Here is a 21,983-nt window from a genome sequence, read left to right as displayed (position 1 = left end):
AATTGAGTGCCTACTATGTGCCAGGCACTGTTCTAGGCACAAGAAATATAAGAGAGCAGAACCCATGAAGTGTGAAATATACTGGGAGAAGGGGGGAGAGAGAGAGAGAAAAGAAGAAGAAGAAAGTACATCAATCAGGTAATTACACATGTAAACAGTGCTCTTTATGCTGCTAACACAGTGACTAATCTATACTAATAAAAGGGTAATATGCTAATTAGGGCAGATGTCTTCTGGAAGTCCATCTGGACAAAGCCACAGTGGCTGCGAGGCTGGGGCTCAGGCAGCCATGAGCCCTGGCGGCTGCGAGGTCCAGGGCTCAAGTCTCGCAGCCGCCACTGCCGGCAGTGGCAGCAGCAGCGGGATGATGGGGGTGATGCCTTCCCCTGATCAGTCTGGTCGCCTCCCGCAGAGGGAGGCCAGACTGTAGCTTAGGCCCGCTTCCCGTGGGCAGGCCTAATCTGTCAGTAGGACATCCTTGAGGGCTCCCAGACTGTGAGAGGGGGCAGGCCTGGCTGAGGGTCCCTCCCCACCCAGTACACAAATTTTCGTGCACCGGGCCTCTAGTAGAGAATAAGCAGGAAGACATTGGCTACTTCAGCAGAGATAGTAACAGAAGGCCTTTCCAAGGAAAGCCCATTAAAGCCTGACTCTGAGGATGAGTAGGACTCAGACAAGGAGTTAAAGGAAGAGTGTTTTGGGGAGAGGGAACACAAGTGTAGTATATTAAGGTGGGAAACACACTGGCCTTTTGTAAGAACTGTCAAAAGGCGGGTGTAACAGAGGGATGAGTGCCTTTAACCCTTTGCACTCGCTTGCTTTTTTCTTGATTCCTTTATTCTAATGCTAACCGTGTGGAGTCACACTCGACATCCGAGTGCAAAAGGTTAAAAGGAGCAAGAGAGGTGAGCATAATAACAGGACTACAGGAATTGGTGTTATATGCTTTTCCTTTCTCTAAGGTCTTGAGTGTGCATACCAATAGTCCAAAGTGAAACCAGTAGGCAGAAGCTTGACTTCTGTTCTGATAGTGATCAGGATCAGCTCTAATAGATCCATATTCTCTCAGTTTTTCTTCCAGCTACTTGTAAGATGAACCAAAACTGCCTATAGATCAAGTAGTGCCTGGTGAAAAAAAGCTAATAAGATGATATGACCTTGGCTTAATCCTCACAGCACTACCGTGAGAAAAGCTTCCTCATTTCCCTTTTACAGGTGAATGTTCTGAGGTATAATGAGGTTAAGATGCTTGGCTGAGTAGATCCTGGTAAGAAGTAACACAACTACAATTTTTATCCAGATAGATCCTATGTTGTCAGTGTATCCAAACATATTCTCTGCATTCCTGGTTAAAACTTAATATCAAGCAAAACTAGGGGCAAATTTCATTCACTGTTTTTACATTTCACATTTTCTTTCTTTAAAATGTAGCATTATGAATTTCTGTACTCATCCAACAAATGCATATTAAGCATACCCTGTGTTCAGCACTGTGGTAGTAACTGAAAATGACTTGTGTATGAGACTGACAAAGCAAATAAATAATCCGCAGTTAAAGTTAAAATAATAATGATACATACCATTTTGAAAATCATAAAAGGAGACTACAGACATAATTATAAATTCCTTTTAAAATCAATTATTTGGTCATCTAAGGCTATCATTTGGCTTCTGATTTTACACAGGTACTTTCATAAGACAAAAGTTTGAATGAAAGAGAGAACTAAGAGTTTAAAAAGAAAGATACTGGTTCCTGGAGTAATTAAATCATTCACATGGCTATGGCTGGGGAAAATCTCATTAATAAGAAATGAAATGATTGCTAATGATCTTAAGATTCCTCTAAGTCATCCTAGGCTATAACTTGTATGACTTCATCAGCCAGCTAGTATCTTCAAGTCAACAAATGCATTAAAGATTTAAGCATTTTCTCTTCTCTCAGCTTTAATATAAAACCTGGTTTAATTTTCTGATACTCCAAATTCAGATTAGGAAGCTCCCTGTCTATTCTCATATTAGTTTACACTTGCCCATCACAATTGATTGAAGTTGCCCACTTACTAATATTTTCCTAAACCATAAGGTCCATGAGTATACTGTCCACATGCTTCTGTGGAGAAGTGCTGGGAAATCATTAGCATAAGGACTTTGTGAATCAAGATCTTGATTCTTAGAAAAGCAACCCTCCTGCACCTTTGGTGGAACTGCAAACTGGTGCAGCCTCTATGGAAAATAATATGGAGGTGCCTCAAAAAATTAAAAATAAAACTACCATATGACCCAGCAATCCCACTTCTGAGTATTTACCTGAAAAAAATCCAAGACATTAATTTGAAAATATATATGCATCCCTATGTTCATCAATGCATTATTTACAGTAGCCAGGATATAGAAGCAACCTAAATGTTCATTGATAAAGAAGATGTGGCCGTAATTGATGGCAAGAAGTTTGTATTAAATATAAGAGCAGTATAAGGCAATAAAGAATTTGAAGTAGAACTATGACATGGTCTGATTCACATTAAAAATCTCACCATGTTTGCAATAGAGAGAATAGATCCAAATGGGACAACCCCCAAATGTGAGGTGGAAAGGAAAATTTAGCTTATTTGCAGAAGTCTAGAAAAGCAATGCTGGTGATCTAGGCCAGAGTATCATCAGTGGAAATGAAAAGAAATGGCTGGAGCCCTGGCTGGAGCATTAGCATGGGCACTGAATGGTCAAGGGTGCAATTCCCAATCAAGGGCATGTACCTGGTTGCAGGTTTGATCCCCGGCACTGGTCAGGGCATGTGCAGAAGGGAACCAATTGATGTGTCTCTCTCTCTCTCTCTCTCTCTCTCTCTCTCTCTCTCTCTCTCTCTCTCTCTCTCTCTCTCTCTCTCTCTCTCTCTTTCTCCTTCCCACCCTCTCTTCCAATCTTCCTAAAAATCATTGGAAAAAATATTCTAGGGTGAGCATGAACAAAAAAAAAATGGATGGATTTGAGAGAGATGAAAAAGAACCAATAGGACTTGTCATAGATTGAAGAGAGTGACTCGGGAGAAGAAAGAGACAGGATGACATCCATGTTTCATTCTTCCCTGGGAAACTGGGAAACTGAATTGCCATTTACTGAGATGAAGAACACAAGGAGAGAAGGGGTTTGGGAACAGCAGACAATGAACTCAATGGAGCTTCAGCACAGTTGAAAGAATCCCCCTGAAAAAAATTAGAATAGCCAGGATGCAAACTTTCCTACCCAAAATAATTCCTCCAGTTGACAGGACACAGTGCATATCTGGGTTGGCTCACTGCACCTGGATGGCAGCCCTGTCTACTAATGAGAACAGCAGTGGAATACTAGACAGTTCATGAATGACTGAAAAGACAAATAAGGGTTTCTTTTATTGCCTGCCATATCATCAGATTCAACTTGGGCAATGGAGATAATAAATAGATTCCAATTGCTACTTATCTATATGATAAATATTAAAAAACTAACAATAAAAGATGACCTTCCCTTGACTCCATAACATACTGCATTTCAATCTGCCAAAGCAAATTAAATGTGAACTTGCCATCACTCATGAAGGTTACTTGTCAAAAATAATGGACTTGAATCTGATCAAGTCTCTAGAATCTACAGTCTAGATATAACAAAATCACAGAAAATACAGGGGTCAGAAAAATATGTGTTTATGGTGTAACAGAGATCACAGAGATGGATCAGCCAGACCCAGAATGTGGGACAGTCAACATGACAAACAACTTGGTTTCTTCAAACAAATTGAAAAAGGGGGTGGGAGAGAGAAGAGAAAAAGAGGGAGAAGGGGAGAGCTTAAAAGATATTTAAGACATATATTTTACCTTTGTTGCATATAAATTATATGTAGTATTTTTTTTCAAATTTTAAAGAGAAAAGAAATTATAACCAAAGGTAATGAATGCACCTCATTTGGATCTTGACTCAAACAAGCCACCTTTAAGAAAATATTGTGAGGCAATCAAGTGTTTGAACATCAACTAGATATTATAGTAAAGAATTACAAGCCGAAACCGGTTTGGCTCAGTGGATAGAGCGTTGGTCTGTGGACTGAAAGGTCCCAGGTTCGATTCCGGTCAAGGGCATGTACATTGGTTGCGGGCACATCCCCGGTAGGGGGTGTGCAAGAGGCAGCTGGTCGATGTTTCTCTCTCATCGATGTTTCTAGCTCTCTGTCCCTCTCCTTTCCACTCTTTAGAAAATCAATAAAATAAAAATAAAAAAAATAAAAAAATAATAAAAGAATTACAACTAGTTTTCAAATGACATTTTTTTCAATGTAATCTCATTATAACATTGATGAGATCCCACAGGAACTTAACTCTTATTTATATAAATTAGCCTATGGTAAAATTGGTCTCCCTATATATTTTTCATAAAGTTGCAGAACCTATCTATGATGTTAAGTGAGGATTTACTGTATTAATTTTGCATGTAATAATTGCATTTTGTTATTTTTTTAGTTCATTTTATTTTGGAAATATATTTTAGATGAATAAAATGATTGATGTATGAAATTTGCTTTAAAATAATCCAGTACAAACAGGAAGGAAAGTAGGTAGGACTATTGATGAAATAAGATTGGTCTTGTAAACCTTGGGAGAGAAACCAAGATGGCGGCATAGGTAAACACCTAAATTGCTGCCTCACACAAAAATTTCAAAACTACAACTAAAAGACAAAACGGACATCATCCAGAACCACAGGAAGGCTGGCTGAGTGGAAACTCTACAACTAGAAGGAAAGAGAAAAGCACACTGAGACTCACAGGAGCTGCAGGAGGCAGAGGTACTGAGACGCGTGGAGAGCACTGGCAACTGAGTGCATGGCTAGCTTTCTCAAGCGGGAGGGAGATAAAAGCTCCCAACTACGCTGAACTCAAGTTCTGGGCGAGATTCTGGGGACCCAAACTCCTACGGGGTGAAACTGGATTGTCAGGAAAGAGAAAAGAACACTGAGACTCAGAGGAACTGCGGAAGGCAGAGGTACTGAGGTGCGTGCGTGGAGAGGGCGGGCAACTGAGTACGCGGCTGGCTTTCTCAAGCGGGAGGGAGACAAAAGCTCCCACCTTCACTGAACTCCAGTTCCGGGTGAGACTCTGGGGACCCAGACTCATTCAGGGAGAAAGTGGACTGTCTGGCAGCGGGCGGAACTCGAGGGCAGCTTTCTCTCAGAGGTGCTTGCAGCGATTACCACGGGACATTGAGACACAGGGGCCTATTAGGGCAGGTCTGACGGGAAACCAATGCTGTCTGCTCCACCCTGAGACTCCACCCCATCCAAGCTGAGCACAGAGGCTTTTGCAAGTCTTCTCCCATAAGGGTGTCTCCAGCACAGAAGTTCTCACAGCGTAGACACAGCTGATCCACACAGCCAATTGGACTGGAGGTCAATTCCTCCCAGTGATACCAACAACAATCAAGGCTTAACTACAACAACACTGTGCACACAGTCCACAAAGGGGTGCACCAAGAGTGTCCACCTCAGGTAACTGGGGAGGCTGAGCCACTGGGCCCTATATGACACCTAGCACACAAAGCTACTCTATCAACTCAGGGAAGCAGCCAAAATGCAGAGACAAAGAAACAGATCACAAATGAAAGAAATGGAGGAAAGCAAACGACTGGATATTGAGTTCAAAACCATGGTTATAAGGTTTTCCAAGAATTTCCTAGAAAAGGCCGATAAACTTAGCGAGACCCTTGAGGATATGAAAAAGGACCAACTAGAAATTAAGCATACACTGACTGAAATAAAAAATATTATACAGAGATCTAACAGCAGACTAGAGGATCGCAAGAATCAAGTCAAAGATTTGAAATACAAAGGAGCAAAAAACACTCAACTGGAAAAGCAAAAAGAATCCAAAAATATGAAGATAGTGTCTGGAGCTTCTGGGACAACTTCAAACGTACCAACATCAGAATTATGGGGGTGCCAGAAGAAGAAAGAGAGCAAGATACTGAAAACCTATTTGAAGAAATAATGACAGAAAACTTTCCCCACCTGGTGAAAGAAATAGACTTACAAGTACAGGAAGCACACAGAACCCCAAACAAAAGGAATCCAAAGAGGACCACACCAAGACACATCATAATTAAAATGCCAAGAGCAAAAGACAAAGAGAGAATTTTAAAAGCAGCAAGAGGAAAACAGTTACTTATCTACAAGGGAGCATCCATACGACTGTCAGCAGATTTCTCAACAGAAACTATGCAGGCCAGAAGGGAGTGGCAAGAAATATTCAAAGTGATGAATAGCAAAAACCTACAACCAAGATTACTCTACCCAGCAAAGCTATCATTCAGAATTGAAGGTCAGATAAAGAGCTTCACAGATAAGAAAAAGCTAAAGGAGTTCATCACCACCAAGGCAGTATTATAGGAAATGCTGAAAGGTATTCTTTAAGAAGAGGAAGAAGAAGAAAAAGGTAAAGATAAAAATTATGAACAACAAATACATATCTATCAACAAGTGAATCTGAAAATCAAGTGAATAAAGAAATCTGATAAACAGAATAAAGTGGTGAATATAATAGAATCAGGGACATAGAAAGGGAGTGGACTGACAATTCTCGGGGGGAAAGGGGTGTGGTGGGTGCGGGAAGAGACTGTACAAAAATCGTACACCTATGGATGAGGACAGTGGAGGGGGTAAGGGTAGAGGGTGGGGTGGGAACCAGGTAGAGGGGAGCTATGGGGGGAAAACAGGGGAACACTTGTAATAATCTGAACAATAAAGATTTATTAAATTGGGAGGAACCAAGATGGTGGCAAAGTTAAACAACTAAGCTGCCGCCTCGCACAACAATTTCAAAAATACAACTAAAAAACAAAATATCTACCACCCAGAACCACGAGAAAGCTGGCTGAGTGGTAGATTTACAACTAAGAAGAGAAGGGAGCGCAAATGCTGGAGAGCTGAGGTACAGAGGCGCACGCGAAGCGGGCTGATGGTGGGCAACTGGGCGCACGGCTTTTCTTCAAACCGAAGGGAGACAAACTCCCGATCACTCTGAACTCCAGTTTATGGGGACACGCAGGGGACCCAGACGCCTACGGGGAGAAGCTGGACTCTCAGCCATCGGTCGGAGAGTGAGAGTGACTTTTCTGCAGAGGTGCGCCCAGCAATCAGGATTTGCTGCGCTGGAGCACGGGACACGGGGACTTGGAAACGCGGAAAGGCAGAGACAGCTGAAGGCAGCCATGGCTGTTGGCCATGCCCCAGCCTAGTGACACTCTGAGACCCCGCCCCGCCCTACCCTGAGACCCAGCCCCCCACATTCTACAAACCCGCCCAGGCTCCACACAGCGGCCTTTACATATAAATGGCCTGTTCTGTGGCAGCTCAACCAAATTAACTGCAGTTCCAGTCAGACTGCTCCAAAACCACCCAAGCAAAGAGGAGAAAACTGTAGCTCTTGCTGTAGCTCCTGCTGGGAGGCCTCAGACCTCCACCCCATTGGAGATCCAGACACTAGGGTATCTAGTGGTCGGAGTGGACAACACCAGATTTCAACCACTCTCATAAGGGACACATTCAAGAGGCAGACTCAGTGAGCACCAAAGCCCTACTGTGTCTCCAGCACAGCAATTCTTCCATTATAGACACAGCAGGTCTTCACAGCCAATTGGCCTGGAAGTCAATTCCTCCCAGTGTACCAATAGCAATCAAGGCTTTTAACTACACCAAGATTTTCCACTCAGCCCACAAAGGGGTGTACTAAGAGCGACCACCAAGAGTGATTGGGGAAGCTGAGCTACCGGCCCCTATAGGTCACTGACCACACAAAGCCACTCCATCAACACAGGGAGGCAGCCAAAATGCGGAGACACCAAAGTATGTCACGAGTAGGAGAGATAGAGGAAAGCAAACTAATGGATGACACAGTGTTCAGAACCACATTTATAAGGTTACTCAAGAATCTTCTATGGGGGGCAAAAAGGAGAAACAAAAACCGCTGAGAAACTTGAAGAGACCTTCAAGGACCTTAATGAGAATACCAAAAAAATGGAAAAGGACCAGTCAGAAATTATGCATACACTGTCTGAAATAAAGAATATACAGACACTCAACTGTAGACCACCGTACCCGAAGAGTCAAACCAAAGATCTGGAATATGAGGAAGAAAAAACACCCAACCAGAGAGGCGTAAAGAAAGAAGAATCCAGCGGGCGGCTGCTCCTCTCAGTCAGCACCGCAGCCGGGGCCATGGGCTCGTGGGCGCCGCGGCAGCTGCTGTGGCGGCGGCCGCGGACTCGGCGCAGCGGCTCTCGGTGAAGGAAGAGACCATCTTTCTGCAGGAGGGGCTCATCCACGCCACCGACCTGGCCGAGCTGCGCAGTGAGATCCTCGGGGCCCTGGAGGCCGCCAACACCGATTTGGAGGATTCTTAGGAGTTCTCATCTTACATTCAAGTCCTCTAGCCATTTTGACAGAGGAGAATCAAGAAGGCGGCTAAGATAAACAAAGGAACTGCGAACTGCACCGCGCACAGCAATTTCAGGGGCACGACTGGAGGACAGAGCATCTGCAGCCCAGAACTACAGGAGAGATGGCTGAATGGTAGATTTACAGCTAAGAGGGAAGAGGAATCCAGAGAAATCGGAGGGGACGAGGTGCGGAGGCGCGTGGGTCGGGCTGGTGGCGGGGGAAAGGGGCCTTTGTTCCAAACCTAGGGGAGATTAGCTCTCCATCACCCTGAAATCCAGCTTCTGGGGACTCGCGGGAGACCCAGATGCCTGCGGGGAGAGGCGGGACTCTTGCGGAGGTGCGCCCAGCAATCAGTGTTTGCTGCACTGGAGTGCGGAACGAGGGGACTTAGAAACGTGGAAGGCAGAAGGAGCAGACTCGCAGCCATTGCGGCTCGCCGCACCATGGCCTGTTGGCGCCCTGAGACCCCGCCCCGCCCTGGGACCCGCCCCGCCCTGGGACCCGCCCCGCACGTTTTGAAGACCCGCCCGCAAGTCTTGCAGGCGCACCTGCGCTCCAAGCAACGGCTTATGCATGTGGGTGGCCTGCCCTCTGGCAGCGGACCAGATGAACTGCTGTTCTAGTCGGACTGCTCCAGGGCCACTCAGACAGGAGGAGGAAACTACAGTTTTTGCTGTAATCCCTGCTGAGTGCCTAAGGCAGTAGCTGATCTACACCCCATTGGAGACCCAGAAACGAGGGCATCTAGTGGTCTGTGGGAGATGACACAAGATTTCAACCACGTGCATAAGGGACACATTCAGTGAGCGCCAAAGCCTTGCTGCACCAAGACCCGGCCCATAAACGTGTCTCCTGCACAGCAACTCTTCCTTTATAGACAAAGAGAGCCCTCCCAGTGACACCAACAACAATCAAGACTTAACTATACAAAGGAGGACCAAGATGGAGGCATAGGGCGGAAGCCTGATTGTTGCCTACCACAACAACTTTGAGACTACGACAGGAGAGCAGAGCAGACACCATCCAAGACCACCATAGGGCTGGCTGAGTGGATGCTCTACAACTAGAATAAAAGAGGGGTATGCGGGATGATGCTGATGCAGGTGACCCAAAGTCCACACTTTAAGAACTACGGCTCAGGCGACACAATGGCGGCCTGGAACGTGCTCGGCGCAGTTCCCCCGGCGGTCTCCGGCTGAGGGGACGGCTCCACTGGCTGCCGAGCACGAACAGACGAGCCCCTATGAGACATGGGGTGGGAGACTCCGCGCTTGCTGACCTCTGAGTCCTTCAAGAATCTCAATGCCCCGGAAGCGGCCAGGTGCGCATGCTCGGCGACCGGCCACCGCTGCAGACCCAAGGGCCGACGCAGCGACGCCGGACCGGCCCGCCGCCATGCACCGGGCGCACCGGAGCTTCGCCGAGCAGCCGCCCGACGAGTTCTGCAGCAGCCGTCCTGGAGCTCTGGCAGGATGGCCAGGGGAAATGCTGAGGGGGGGTTGACCGGCAGGAATTGGGATCGGGAGGACGGGGCCCCGCTGGGACCCGGGTGCGGGCGGGATTGCGCGCCTCTGGGCTCGGGTGTGGTCACACGCCTCTGGGTATAGGTGAGGCCTCACGTCCCTGGGTCTGGGAGAGGCCACGTGCCCCTGGGTCCAGGTGAGGCCGGATTCCGGGTCCGGGTGAGGCCATGTGCCCCTGGACCCGGATGACGCTGGGTCCCGTGCCCGGGTGAGGCCAAGCGCCCCTGGGTCTGGGAGAGGCCAAGCGCCCCTGGGTCCGGGTGAGACCATGTGTCCCTGGATCCGGGTGAGGCCTCGTGCACCTAAGTCCAGGTGAGGCCACGTGCCCCTGGGTCTGGGAGAGGCCAAGCGTCCCTGGGTCCGGGCGAGACCATGTGTCCCTGGATCCGGGTGAGGCCTCGTGCACCTAGGCCCAGGTGAGGCCACGTGCCCCTGGGTCTGGGAGAGGCCAAGCGTCCCTGGGTCCGGGTGAGACCATGTGTCCCTGGATCCGGGTGAGGCCTCGTGCACCTAGGCCCGGGTGAGGCCACGTGCCCCTGGGTCTGGGAGAGGCCAAGTGCCCCTGGGTCCGGGTGAGACCATGTGTCCCTGGATACGGGTGAGGCCTCGCACACCTAGGCCCGGGTGAGGCCACGTGCCCCTGGGTCTGGGAGAGGCCACGCGCCCCTGGGTCCAGGTGAGGCCATGTGTCCCTGGATCCGGGTGAGGCCTAGCGCGCCTAGGCCCGGGTGAGGCCAAGTGCCCCTGGGTCTGGGAGAGGCCAAGCGCCCCCGGGTCCGGGTGAGGCCACGTGTCCCTGGATCTGGGTGAGGCCTCGTGCACCTAGGTCCAGGTGAGGCCACGTGCCCCTGGGTCTGGGAGAAGCCACGCGCCCCCGGGTCCAGGTGAGGCCATGTGTCCCTGGATCCGGGTGAGGCCTCGCGCGCCTGGCCCGGGTGAGGCCACGTGCCCCTGGGTCTGGGAGAGGTCACGCGCCCCCGGGTCCGGGTGAGGCCATGTGCCTCTGGGTCCGGGTGAGGCCTTGCGCCCCTGGGTACGGGTGAAGCCGGATCCTGGGTCCGGGTGAGGCCGTGTGCCCCTGGATCCATCCGGGTGAGGCTGGGTCCCGGGCCCGGGTTAGGCCACGCGCCCCTTGGGTATGGGTGAGGCCACGTGCCCCTTAGTCCGGGTGAAGCCGTGCCCCTGGGTCCGGCCGAGACCAAACCAGAGGGAGTCGGACCTCCATTACCACCATTTGTCCACAATCCAGAGTTGAGGGGTCAGTGCTGACATGTACACATAAGGAACTGGTGGACACTGAAATTGGGTCTCAAAAGAACTGTTGGTCCAGAAAGAAACTCACTACAGACTGATTCATTTGCCTGTCAGCATAACTATTATTGCTCGTCTCACATTCAGTTCTCATAAGTATATATCTAGTGACATATGATCTCGCTCATCTAGGGGAAATGATGAACAACATAGACTGAGGAACAAGAACAGAACCAGAAGCAAGGAGGCATCGATCGGACTATCGGGCCTCAGAGGGAGGATAGGGGAGGGTGGGGGGAGGGGGAGAGTTCAACCAAAGGACTTGTGTGCATGCATATGAGCCTATCCAACGGTTAAGTTCAACAGGGGGTTGGGGCATGCGTGGGGAGGGGGGTGGGATGTGAATGGGGGGATGAGGACAAATATGTGACACCTTAATCAAGAAAGAAATTTAAAAAAAAAATAAAAATTAAAATTAAAATTAAAAAAAAAAAAAAAGAAAGAAGAATCCAAAAGGATAGCTAAGGAGCCTCTGGGATGGCTTTAAGCGTACCAATATCCGAATTTTTGGGGTGCCAGAAGAAGAGAGAGAGCAAGATACTGAAAACCTATTTGAAGAAATAATGACAGAAAACTTCCCCCACCTGGTGAAAGAAATAGACTTACAAGTTCAGGAAGTGCACAGAACCCCAAACAAGAGGAATCCAAAGAGGACCACACCAAGACACATCATAATTAAAATGCCAAGGGCAAAAGACAAAGAGAGAATCTTAAAAGCAGCAAGAGAAAAACAGTTAGTTACCTACAAGGGAGCACCCATACGACTGTCAGCTGATTTCTCAACAGGAACTATGCAGGCCAGACAGGAATGGCAAGAAATATTCAAAGTGATGAATAGCAAGAACCTACAACCAAGATTACCTACCCAGCAAAGTTATCATTCAGAATTGAAGGGCAGATAAAGAGCTTCAGAGATAAGAAAAAGCTAAAGGAGTTCATCACCACCAAACCAGTACTATATGAAATGCTGAAAGGTATTCTTTAAAAAGAGGAAAAAGAAGAAAAAAGTAAAGATAAAAATTATGAACAACAAATACATATCTATCAACAAGTGATCCTAAAAATCAAGTGAATTAAAAATCTGAGGAACAGAATAAACTGATGAACATAATAGAATCAGAGGCATAGAATGGGAGAGGATTGATAATTCTCAGGGGGAAAGGCGTGTCTGTGTGGGGGGTATGGGAAGAGACTGAACAAAAATCATACACCTATGGATAAGGACAACGGGGGGGAGGTAAAGGCAGAGGCGGGGTGGGAACCGGGTGGTGGGGAGATATGGGGGGGAAAAAGGAGAAACAATTGTAATAATCTGAACAATAAAGATTTATTTAAAAAAAGAAAAAAAGGATTTATTAAATTAAAAAAAAGATTGGTCTTGTAATGATAATGTAATTATTAAAGCTGGGTGTCTTGACATTTGGATGTATTTAAAGATGTCTGCACTAAAAAATGTTGACTGACTTGCAAAGAAATCCTGTACTTGAGGAAAGCTATAGCAAAGACCAAAGAAAAAGAGCAACTGTCTGCTGTGATGCAGAAACTGAGCATTCATCTACCAGTTTCTGAAGGAACTTTTTTCTATTCATTGTGCTATCACTCTCTCCTATGCAAGTCACTCCTCTCTACAGTTTGTGTTTGGAGGTTTTCCAAATGGAGATTTCTGGCACGTTATAAACTACTAGAAGCCCAATGCATGAAGATTCATGCTTAGAATGGGCTTTCCTTTCCCTGGCTGCCGGCACCGCCTTTCCACTCTGGCCCAGCCCCTTTCCACTCAGGCCCTGGAGCTGCCTCTTTCCATTCTGGGAGCCGCCTCTTTCCGCTCCAGCCCCACCTTCCCATGCTGCCCAGAGGCCATGGCGACGACGCAAGCATCCCATCCCCCTCCCCCGTACTCAACACCTGTGTATGCACATTAACCGCCATCTTTGTTGGGTTAATTTGCATATCACTCCTGATTGGCTGGTGGCATAGAGGAGGTACAGTCAATTTACATGTTTGTCTATTATTAGGTAAGATTTCCACCTCTAATTCTTTTGATAGGATTTAAACTCACTAGACTGTCAGGAGCATTTCGTCTTTTCTTTCCCTGTGTGTGTATGTGTGTGTGTGTGTGTGTGTGTGTGTGTGTGTATGCGCACGCGCGCACACGTATGTACATTGAGGCAATCTCAGAGACTTCCCTTTTCTGTCCACATGTAGACACTCCTCTTGCTGCCAAATCCATTCAATGATGTTACAGATCTAGGGAAAAAACTACTTTAATCACCTTCCACAAGAGATTGGGCTCAGTTAATACATCTTGTTTGACATGAAAAAGAAAACAATATAATAAAATATTTTACTAACATGCTTATATCACTGTTACATTGAGTCCAAAGCTCAGAATACAGCATCTTAAAGACACATAAGAAATTACATTCACTACCCCTGCCCTTTAGCATCGCCATTTAATTATCTGTGTAAGTACAGGTCTAAATTGACTTCATGATGAAGCTGTACACTTAAATTGTGCTTTTTTTTTACATTATAATTTAAAACACCTCAAGTCACCTGATCCACAACTATTAAAAGGTTTCTTATGTACAAAAATCCCTGAGAAAAGTAGCACCATGCCTTGAAACTTTTCTAAATATAATGACAGAACAGAATTTTTGCTGACAACAAGTCTTGAAAGAGAGAAAGAATTTGAAAGCAGGAATGACTAAAACAGAAGGATAAGAGGGTATCTAAGTAGATAAGACAGAAAATCATCACAGAAAAAGATGTCAGTGGTGGTAAAGTCCAAACCTTCACCATTTTTTACTACACTGTTCTGTTGCTTCATTTTGAAGGGCCAACCATCATATCTCTATGGGCAATAAAAATTTAAGTCATAATTGGTGTTTTTCAAGTAACCAAGAGAAAAAGAGCTAGAATCATTTAAGGACAGATGCATTTCCACCTGTTTTCCTATAAAAACACACCCTCTTATTGAAGCTTTAAAATATTTTTTTTCAATTACAGTTGACATTCATTACCTAGAAGTCCACTTCTGGGTATGTATCTGAACTAATTCAAAACACTAATTCAAAAAGATATATGCACCCTTATGTTCACTGCAATGTTGTTTACAATAGCCAAGATATGAAGGCAGCTTAAGTGCCCATTAATAGGTGAGTCGATAAAGAAAATATGGGACATATATACAATGGAATATTACTTGGAAATAAAAAACAATGAAATCTTACCATTTGTGACAACATGGATGGACCTAGAGGGTATTATGCTATGTGAAATAAGTTAGACAAAAAAGACAAGTATTATATGATTTCACTATTGAAGCTTTTTGTTGTTAATCCTCACCAGAGGATACTTTTTGCACTGATTTTTAGAGAGAGTGGAAGGGAGTGGTAGAGACAGAGAGAGAGAAACATCCATGTGAGAGAGACACATGAACTGGTTGTCCCCCAGATATGCCCAGATTGGGGCCAGGGATCAAGCCAGCAACCGAAACATGTGCCCTTGACTGGAATCGAACCCTCAATCCTTCAGTCTTCAGGCCGATGCTCTAACCACTGAGCAACCTGGCTAGGGCAGTGTTGGGTAATTCACAGTAGCCAGAACCATAAATTCCTTCCCAAAAGAGGCCACGCTGCGGAATTCTAAAGAGAAATCGTTTCCTGATCTACTTTTCTCCAACACCCCATCTAAGTCAATAGCCCTGAACATATATACTATGTAAGTAAAGCAATTTAGAGACTTTTGTGACAACAACCCTTTAAATTTCAGGAAATGAAATAAAGAGAAGAAAGGTTAAAATGTACCTACAAGAAGCAATTTAAAAAAAAAAAAGGTGAAGAATCGGTGTCTCTATCTGTAATTCACAGAACTCAGAGTAATCATCCTATGAATTAAACTCCCTACTTGTGGTCATGTTATCATGGCTTTATGAGAGGCAAATGCCTTTCAATCTGAGTGCTTTGGGGCATTTGTCTGAAGTAACTGACTCATAAATAGGATTAAGGAAATGTGCATAATTCTCTCCAACCAAGAACAATCTTCCCACTCTCTCTGGGATTGGAAGATGGCTCTAAATAAGAGGTTCATTTATTTCCATGCACCTGTGATTTTTGAGCCTAAGTGGTGTGAATGGCTACTGAGTATCTGGTTCAAAATCAGGACTTCTATTTTCTAAACCTCTTAGCTCCCATTTCATTCAGAGATGAATCAAGAAGGCATTCTCTGATGTTTATGACATTGCTTTCTATACAACACCAGAAGAGAACAGAGGTAATGACTTAGCTAGTTGGGTGGGTACGGAGGAAATGGAACTTTCTCATTGTTTTTAAATTATAACAAAGCAGTTATCTAAAATACTTTGTAAGGCAGTCATAGGATAAGCATTTCTATGTTCCTATATCACATTTTCTATGTTGCTGATACATAAATCATAATCCATAGCATCTCGCATATCATCTTGGTGTGTAAGCAATGCAGACAAACACATTTCTTATCCTCTTAAACGCATAGTACAGACACCTGTTAGCTTTTTAAAATACTTTTAAATATATTTTTATTGACTTTAGAGAGGAAGGGAGAGGGAAAGAGAGATAGAAACATCAATGATGAGAGAAAATCATTGATCAGCTGTCTCCTACATGCCCCCCACTGGGGATGGAGTCAGCAACCCTGCATGTACACTGACCAGAAATCTAACCCTGACCCCTGGTTAATAGGTCGATGTTCAAACACTGAACCACGCCAGCTAGGCATTTTTTAATATGTTTTTATTGATTTTGGAGAGAGAGGGGGGGAGAGGAAGAGAGAGACAGAGATAGAGATAGAGACAGAGATAGAGACAGAGACAGAGACAGAGACAGAGACAGAGATAGAGATAGAGATAGAGATAGAGATAGAGATAGAGATAGAGATAGAGTTAGAAACATCCATGTGAGGGAAAAACATCTATCAGTTGCTTCCTGCACATGCTCCAATTGGGGAGACTGGAGGTGGAACCAGCAACCTGGTTATGTGCCCTGACCAGTGATCAAATCGACAACCTTTCGGTGCATGGGAGGACATTCAACCAACTGAACTACACTGGCCAGGGCAATACCTGTTGACTTTAATTGTTCATAATTCTACATTAACTAAATAGTCAAAACTACCTGATGCTGACCATCAATTCTAGATTTACATGAAGATTAAATAAGGCAAGAATCTAGCCTTTTTAATAATACAAGGAATTTTGGTCTTCCCATTTTCCCTTGGAAAACGTAAAGGAAAAAGTCAGGTAAACAGGGGAAGAAGGGGTCATCCCCCATGACTGCCAACTACTATATACAATGTATTAATTTCTCGTTGTTTATTTTTTACTATGATATGGATCCAGGCAAAGTGATTCTGCATTATCCCTGGGTTATTAGAAGAGTCTGACTGCTTGGAGTTAATTTTATATATATATAAACTTATGTATTTATTATATACGATATTTAACCTAAGTAGTTGAATTTCTCTGTGAAGGACGCATGCGCGCATGTGTGTGTGTGTGTGTGTGTGTGTGTGTGTGTGTGTGTTGGCTGGTTTTTTGAGGATGCAGGGGCTCTCCCTGGGATTCGTGCTGCCCTTTGGAATCGGGCAGGTTGCAGCTCCTGCCCTCTGTGCTCTCAGCTCCACACCTCTGCTGTAGCCTGGGGCTCTGTACCTCTCTGTGGGGCTCACTGGGGCTAGATCTTGCTGGACAAAGATTGCATACAGTCAGCTTTAGAGCACCTCCCATAGTTTTGGTCTATTAACCAGAGTACAACAGTTTGATGAATTGGTGCTTATATAGGCACAGTTGGCAGCTTCTAATTAAATAATTATGGCTAAGCAGCTTCATGAAAGCTGTTATGGACCTTAGAAAGCCAGCTGTCAGTCTTGTTGGTCTTTAGACAGAGGAAGAGTTAACAGTGAACTCTGGGTATTAGGCACAAAGGGGAAGTATGTCATATGCAGCATACACGCTGTGCAATATAAAGTTGCTGTGTGTTTGTGCTAGCCTGACCAGAGGGATGGAGAGCAAACTTTTTGCTTAGCAATCTCTCAGCAGCCCAGCAAAGAAAGAAGTAATTATATGATCAGGAGCCCAGAACCCGTCCAAAGCATCCTAAAGAGGGCACACAGTGTTAGATGCATGAGTCTTTAATCAGTCTTTGACACAGAAATGTCACTGAGATAGTAGGTAAATACAAATCAGGTTCTGGGTCTCATTTAGAAGTACAAGTGATTAAAAACCTATTGTGGTCTTTTGGGGGATAGAGTTATTATGATTTTATTTGACTGAAGCTTTTTAAGATGCCATTTCAAATATTAGAAATCAGAGAACAAGATAAATATCACAAACCTAGATTTGAACTCTAAGGTGCATTTTTCCATAAAGTGAGAAGATATTTGTTCTATGTAATCACAGATAATATCAGATTCCTTTACAGAAGGCTAAAAAGCTAGAGTCTTATTTCTACACTAGTGGGAAATTCACCAGAAGGAAGAAAGCAGTGTCTGGTATCTGGCAACTGAGCTTCAGCACAGAGGAAGATATAATTATAGGTAAGTGCCATAGGTAGCGTTATTGGACCAAAACATGCTTATTATTGCACATTAGTATGCTACAGACCTGATTACTGATTTCACATATCTCCACAGGCTGTCCTTTCTACATATACATAGGACTTGACTTCTAAAAACCCAATGTGTGTTAACCCAAGACAGAACAATTCAGCTTCCCACTGACCAGCAATTCAGCAAGGCTCCCAGCACCACCTCCAAAGGAATAAACACAACTGTAGGCAAAACTGAGTCCAAGAAATTCATTTGTTCTTTTATGTTCAAATAAATTTGGACATTTTAACCCCCTAAATGTATGGGTTTGCCTTTAAATAAGAAGAGAGGAAATCAAATGTTAACCCTGGAAACATATTTCTTACGGAATTCACTTCCCAACTCCCAGGCCAGCTGAATATCAGCAGTTAAATCGAGCACTAGACTTTACATACTGACTTGCTATTCTCCTTTCAGAGGTCAATGGCTTACAATTTACCTAAAAAATGCTATTTCCTAAAGCAAAACAATCTGTATTGAAACTTTTAATTTAGGCAAATGGACTGACCTCTAAGAAACTGAGTTCAAAAACTTCAATATAATAGTTTCCTTTCCTTTTTCCCTCTGGTTTCCTTTTATGTCAGTAATTCTATCACCTCAGCTGCCTAGATGTTTGCATGTGATTGACAATTCTCAAGGACCTAACTCCTTCTAGGTGGATCTTAAATGAGGTTCAGCTTACGTTTGCAATGCAACTCAAGTCTCAGTACAAATTACTGAAGAATCAAATAGGAGACTTGTAAAGCCTATAAAAGAAAATTTTAGACTTGGGGGGAGGGTAAGAAAGGGAGTCTTTCGTCAGTGTATACTGCCATCTAGCCAAAATCTCATCATTCAGTATAACATCCATTTGTGTTTTCAAAGCCTCTGATGAAAGCAAGTCTTCAGCAACTAGCTTAATAGATCCCAAAGTTCAGATAAAAGAATAGACAGCAGCACTTCACCCACTCCAAGGCTACCAACCTCCATGAACCAACAGCCAAGTTCTAATCATCACCATAACTTCACAATTCAACATCTGCAAACAGATATACATGTCTGTTTTAATTCCACATAATACCAATATCATTTGCATCTTGTAATTTTGAGGCCTTTGAAAATTCTGTGACTTCACTGGAAAAACAGATAAAGTTGCCTTAGGTAACACACGAGAGCTGAATTATAAACTCTAATACTCTAGCTATACCTCAAGTTAAAAAATAAAAATCCCAAAGTAATATTCCTTAGACACCGACAGAACATGCAGACCATACACATCTGTAAAGAGAATCAATACACATGAACAATAAAAGAACCCTTTACACTTACGGTAGAAGACATATTCAGTGTAGCTTGACCAGATCTTGTCATCTGTATATTGGTTGAGGAAAGATGCTGTCACTGAGGAGTTACAGGCCACCATGTGGAATCCACACTCTGACAACATATCAAAAGCTCTTTCCAGATGCTTGAATTTGAGATAAAATCTGGAGGTGTATCTTTCTGGGGCTCGGTCAGGGTCTCTGCTCTCATTCAAAGTTTCTCCAAAGACCTCCTTTGCCAAGGAAATCCTTCCACAAACCAAAATCCGGGGAACTCTCCGAAACTTGGCATCTGCCTGCCCCTCTCTGCCCATGGTGCAGGACCCTCTGTAACCCACAGTAATGAAACCCCACTTGCGGTCAGCAGGGAGCAGTGAGGAAACAGGGCAGATTCTCGTGTCACTTCCTTGCGAGGCATCTTCGAAGTCACTATGGCAGAATTCCTCCGGGCTTTGCTTGATTTCATCAGGGGTCAGGAGTTTGACCAAGTCTGGGAGCAGGAAGTACTCAGCTTCCCTTTTCAGTCTTCCTCTCTCTGGAAAGTGATCAGGCAGGACCACCTGCCTATCCCTGAGATAGTCCAGAATATAACGGAACAAGAATCCATCTCTGTCAATGAAAAACCTTCCCTTGGAGTCCTTGGCTAGATCGTTAGCCGTGTCTCTCTTTGGGGAAAACATTTTCCACAGGAGGGAATGAGGGATGCTTATTAATGTAGAATGGCGAGTAAAATAAACTTGACCCCCAACATTCAGCTCCATGACTTCAGGGAAGGAGTTTGGAACTGTGGCCCCTTGTTCTCGAGGATAATAACGACTACAGTTTCCACTCAGAGCCATTGTCCCTTTCTTTTTCTCCTCCTCCTATTTTGATTTGAAGGTGCAATCAAAAGGAGTCACAGCCTTATCCTTTACATCAACTTGAAAGGGAGGGAGAAAGAAGGATGCTTACTTGTTAGAAATGACCTCCTCTTACCCCAGTATTTTTCCCCAAGAAAGCAAAATTTAGAATAGTCCACAGGTGAAGTAGTTGAAACCCTGGCTGGTGGTGAGCTATGACTTCATGGAATATAATCAACTCATCTCCATTCAATCTTCCCCCAGGCTCAGTAGACAAGGCAGGCCAAGTCCCCAGTTACTCAGAGATCTGTCTAAAGGAAAAGAGAGAAAATCATTTCCTCAAACCCAGCATGAGTCAGAAAAAGAGAGAGCTGATGGAGAGGGGAGGGGAGAGGAAGGGGAGGTAGAGGGAGGGAGGGATGATGGGAGGAAGGAAGGTAGAAAGTATTTTACATAAGCAGCCTTGGAACTACTGATTTTAGCCATTCTCCCAGGAAATAGCTTCTCTCAAGCTATTCTGTATCTACATGTTTATCCATACACCTCTGTCTCCAGCAATTAGTATTAAAAACATTTCTATTTGCATTTCTGTATTTAAAAAGTAATATGCAATTTTAAGCTTCTAAGATGGGATTTTTTTCCTTCTGGACAGTAAAATCAATAAGCCTCAGAACTTACCTTAGGGAGTGCTGGAAACTCAGTCCTGTGAATAAATACCCATTAGCAAAACGGTCAAAATGCACAGCCACACTGAGTCTATCAATGAAAAGTGCCAGAGAGATGTGCTCTTAGAAAAAAATTATATATATTTATATAAATGTATATTTGTATGTATGTATATATTCATTTCCAATCTCAAGTTAAAACAAGTCACAAAAAGTTAAACCGTGATGAGAGGTGACTGGCTTGAAGAAGCAGAGAAAAATATTCAATCAAAGCTTCTCCAGAGAAGTGGAGGGGGAGGCGGGGGGATCAAACCTTCAGCAAGAATCCTTAAAACGGAAGAGTTGCAAGAGGTATCAGGACTTAGCAGCTTTTCAGAAAGCCCAGCAGCAGCAAAACGGAGGTGCCCTGCTGGGGTCCCAGGTAGCCACCCCACCTGCCGGCAAGGGCGAACAGGCTCCCATGCTCCTAGCTAGGTGGGAGCCTTTGGGAGCCCTTGGGAGCCGTGGGGAGCAGGTACGAGCTGAGCTGGTGAAGCCGGCAGGAGCCGGTGGGATCTGGCACCTTCAAAGCGCAGAGAAGCCAGCGGGTCTGGGCTCCTGCTTCTCAGGCGGGCGGCGGAGCTGGGCGGTTCCACAGTTCCCAGTGCAGTTGGGCTGCTGTTGTTTCAGCAGTGCAGGCAAGAAACCATCCAGGGAAATGACTATTACATCATCTTAAAGGAATATGGCTTGGAGAAAACGGAGGCAGCTCGAGTCACGTCCTCCTCGGTGACAGGTTGCTGGGACGGCACAGGGACACAGTGCGCTTGCCTTGGGCAAGGGACTCAGGAGCGCTCGCTCAGGGCTTGGGGCGGGGACGCCGCGCGGCCACTTCCCTCCCTGCCCAGTCTGGAAGTCTGGAGTTTCCAGGGCCTTAGCTTAGCGCTTTCTTCTCTTTTGACCTCCACTGCCACCACCATCCCCCTGAAACAACCCCCCAAACCTGTGGAGAGAGAAACGCAAGTGATTTTTTCATTTGACAAATCTACAAACAAACCTTTTGCACGGGCACTGAATTTCAGCTGAAGGGCAAATTTTCCCTTAAAGCTTGCTTTAAAAAAAAGCACACCTAATGACCCCAAAGTTCTAACTATACAGTATTTGTTGTGTTTTTTAAACCAAAGGTACATTAAACCATGTTCTCTTAAACTCCTCCTCTTTTTTCTCCTCCTGTTCCATCCCTCTGCCAATCCCCCAATAAATAAATAAGTAAATAAATAATTA

At 44.9% G+C, this 21,983-nt stretch overlaps 1 protein-coding gene and 1 long non-coding RNA gene across 2 annotated transcripts in view; one reads left to right on the top strand and one right to left on the bottom strand.

Moving 5' to 3' along the window:
• LOC114231721 (uncharacterized) overlaps window positions 1–18,108 on the top strand; it is a 34,011-nt gene extending 15,903 nt beyond the window's left edge. Inside the window, exons 3-4 of the long non-coding RNA XR_003617730.2 lie at window positions 17,750–17,864; window positions 17,961–18,108. This is a non-coding gene — a long non-coding RNA (uncharacterized LOC114231721). The remainder of the gene's footprint in view (window positions 1–17,749; window positions 17,865–17,960) is intronic.
• KCTD16 (potassium channel tetramerization domain containing 16) overlaps window positions 1–20,055 on the bottom strand; it is a 235,006-nt gene extending 214,951 nt beyond the window's left edge. The window contains exon 1 of the mRNA XM_054718005.1: window positions 19,224–20,055. Within this exon, the coding sequence (XP_054573980.1) occupies window positions 19,224–20,055 (832 nt within the window). The remainder of the gene's footprint in view (window positions 1–19,223) is intronic.
• Window positions 20,056–21,983: the final 1,928 nt, after the last annotated feature.

The sequence above is a fragment of the Eptesicus fuscus genome, chromosome 6, assembly GCF_027574615.1.
Source record: "Eptesicus fuscus isolate TK198812 chromosome 6, DD_ASM_mEF_20220401, whole genome shotgun sequence".
In the NCBI taxonomy this organism is placed as follows: Eukaryota; Metazoa; Chordata; class Mammalia; order Chiroptera; family Vespertilionidae; genus Eptesicus; species Eptesicus fuscus.
The sequence above is the reverse complement of the archived record's forward strand: the minus strand, read 5'-3'. Positions and strand labels throughout refer to the sequence as shown.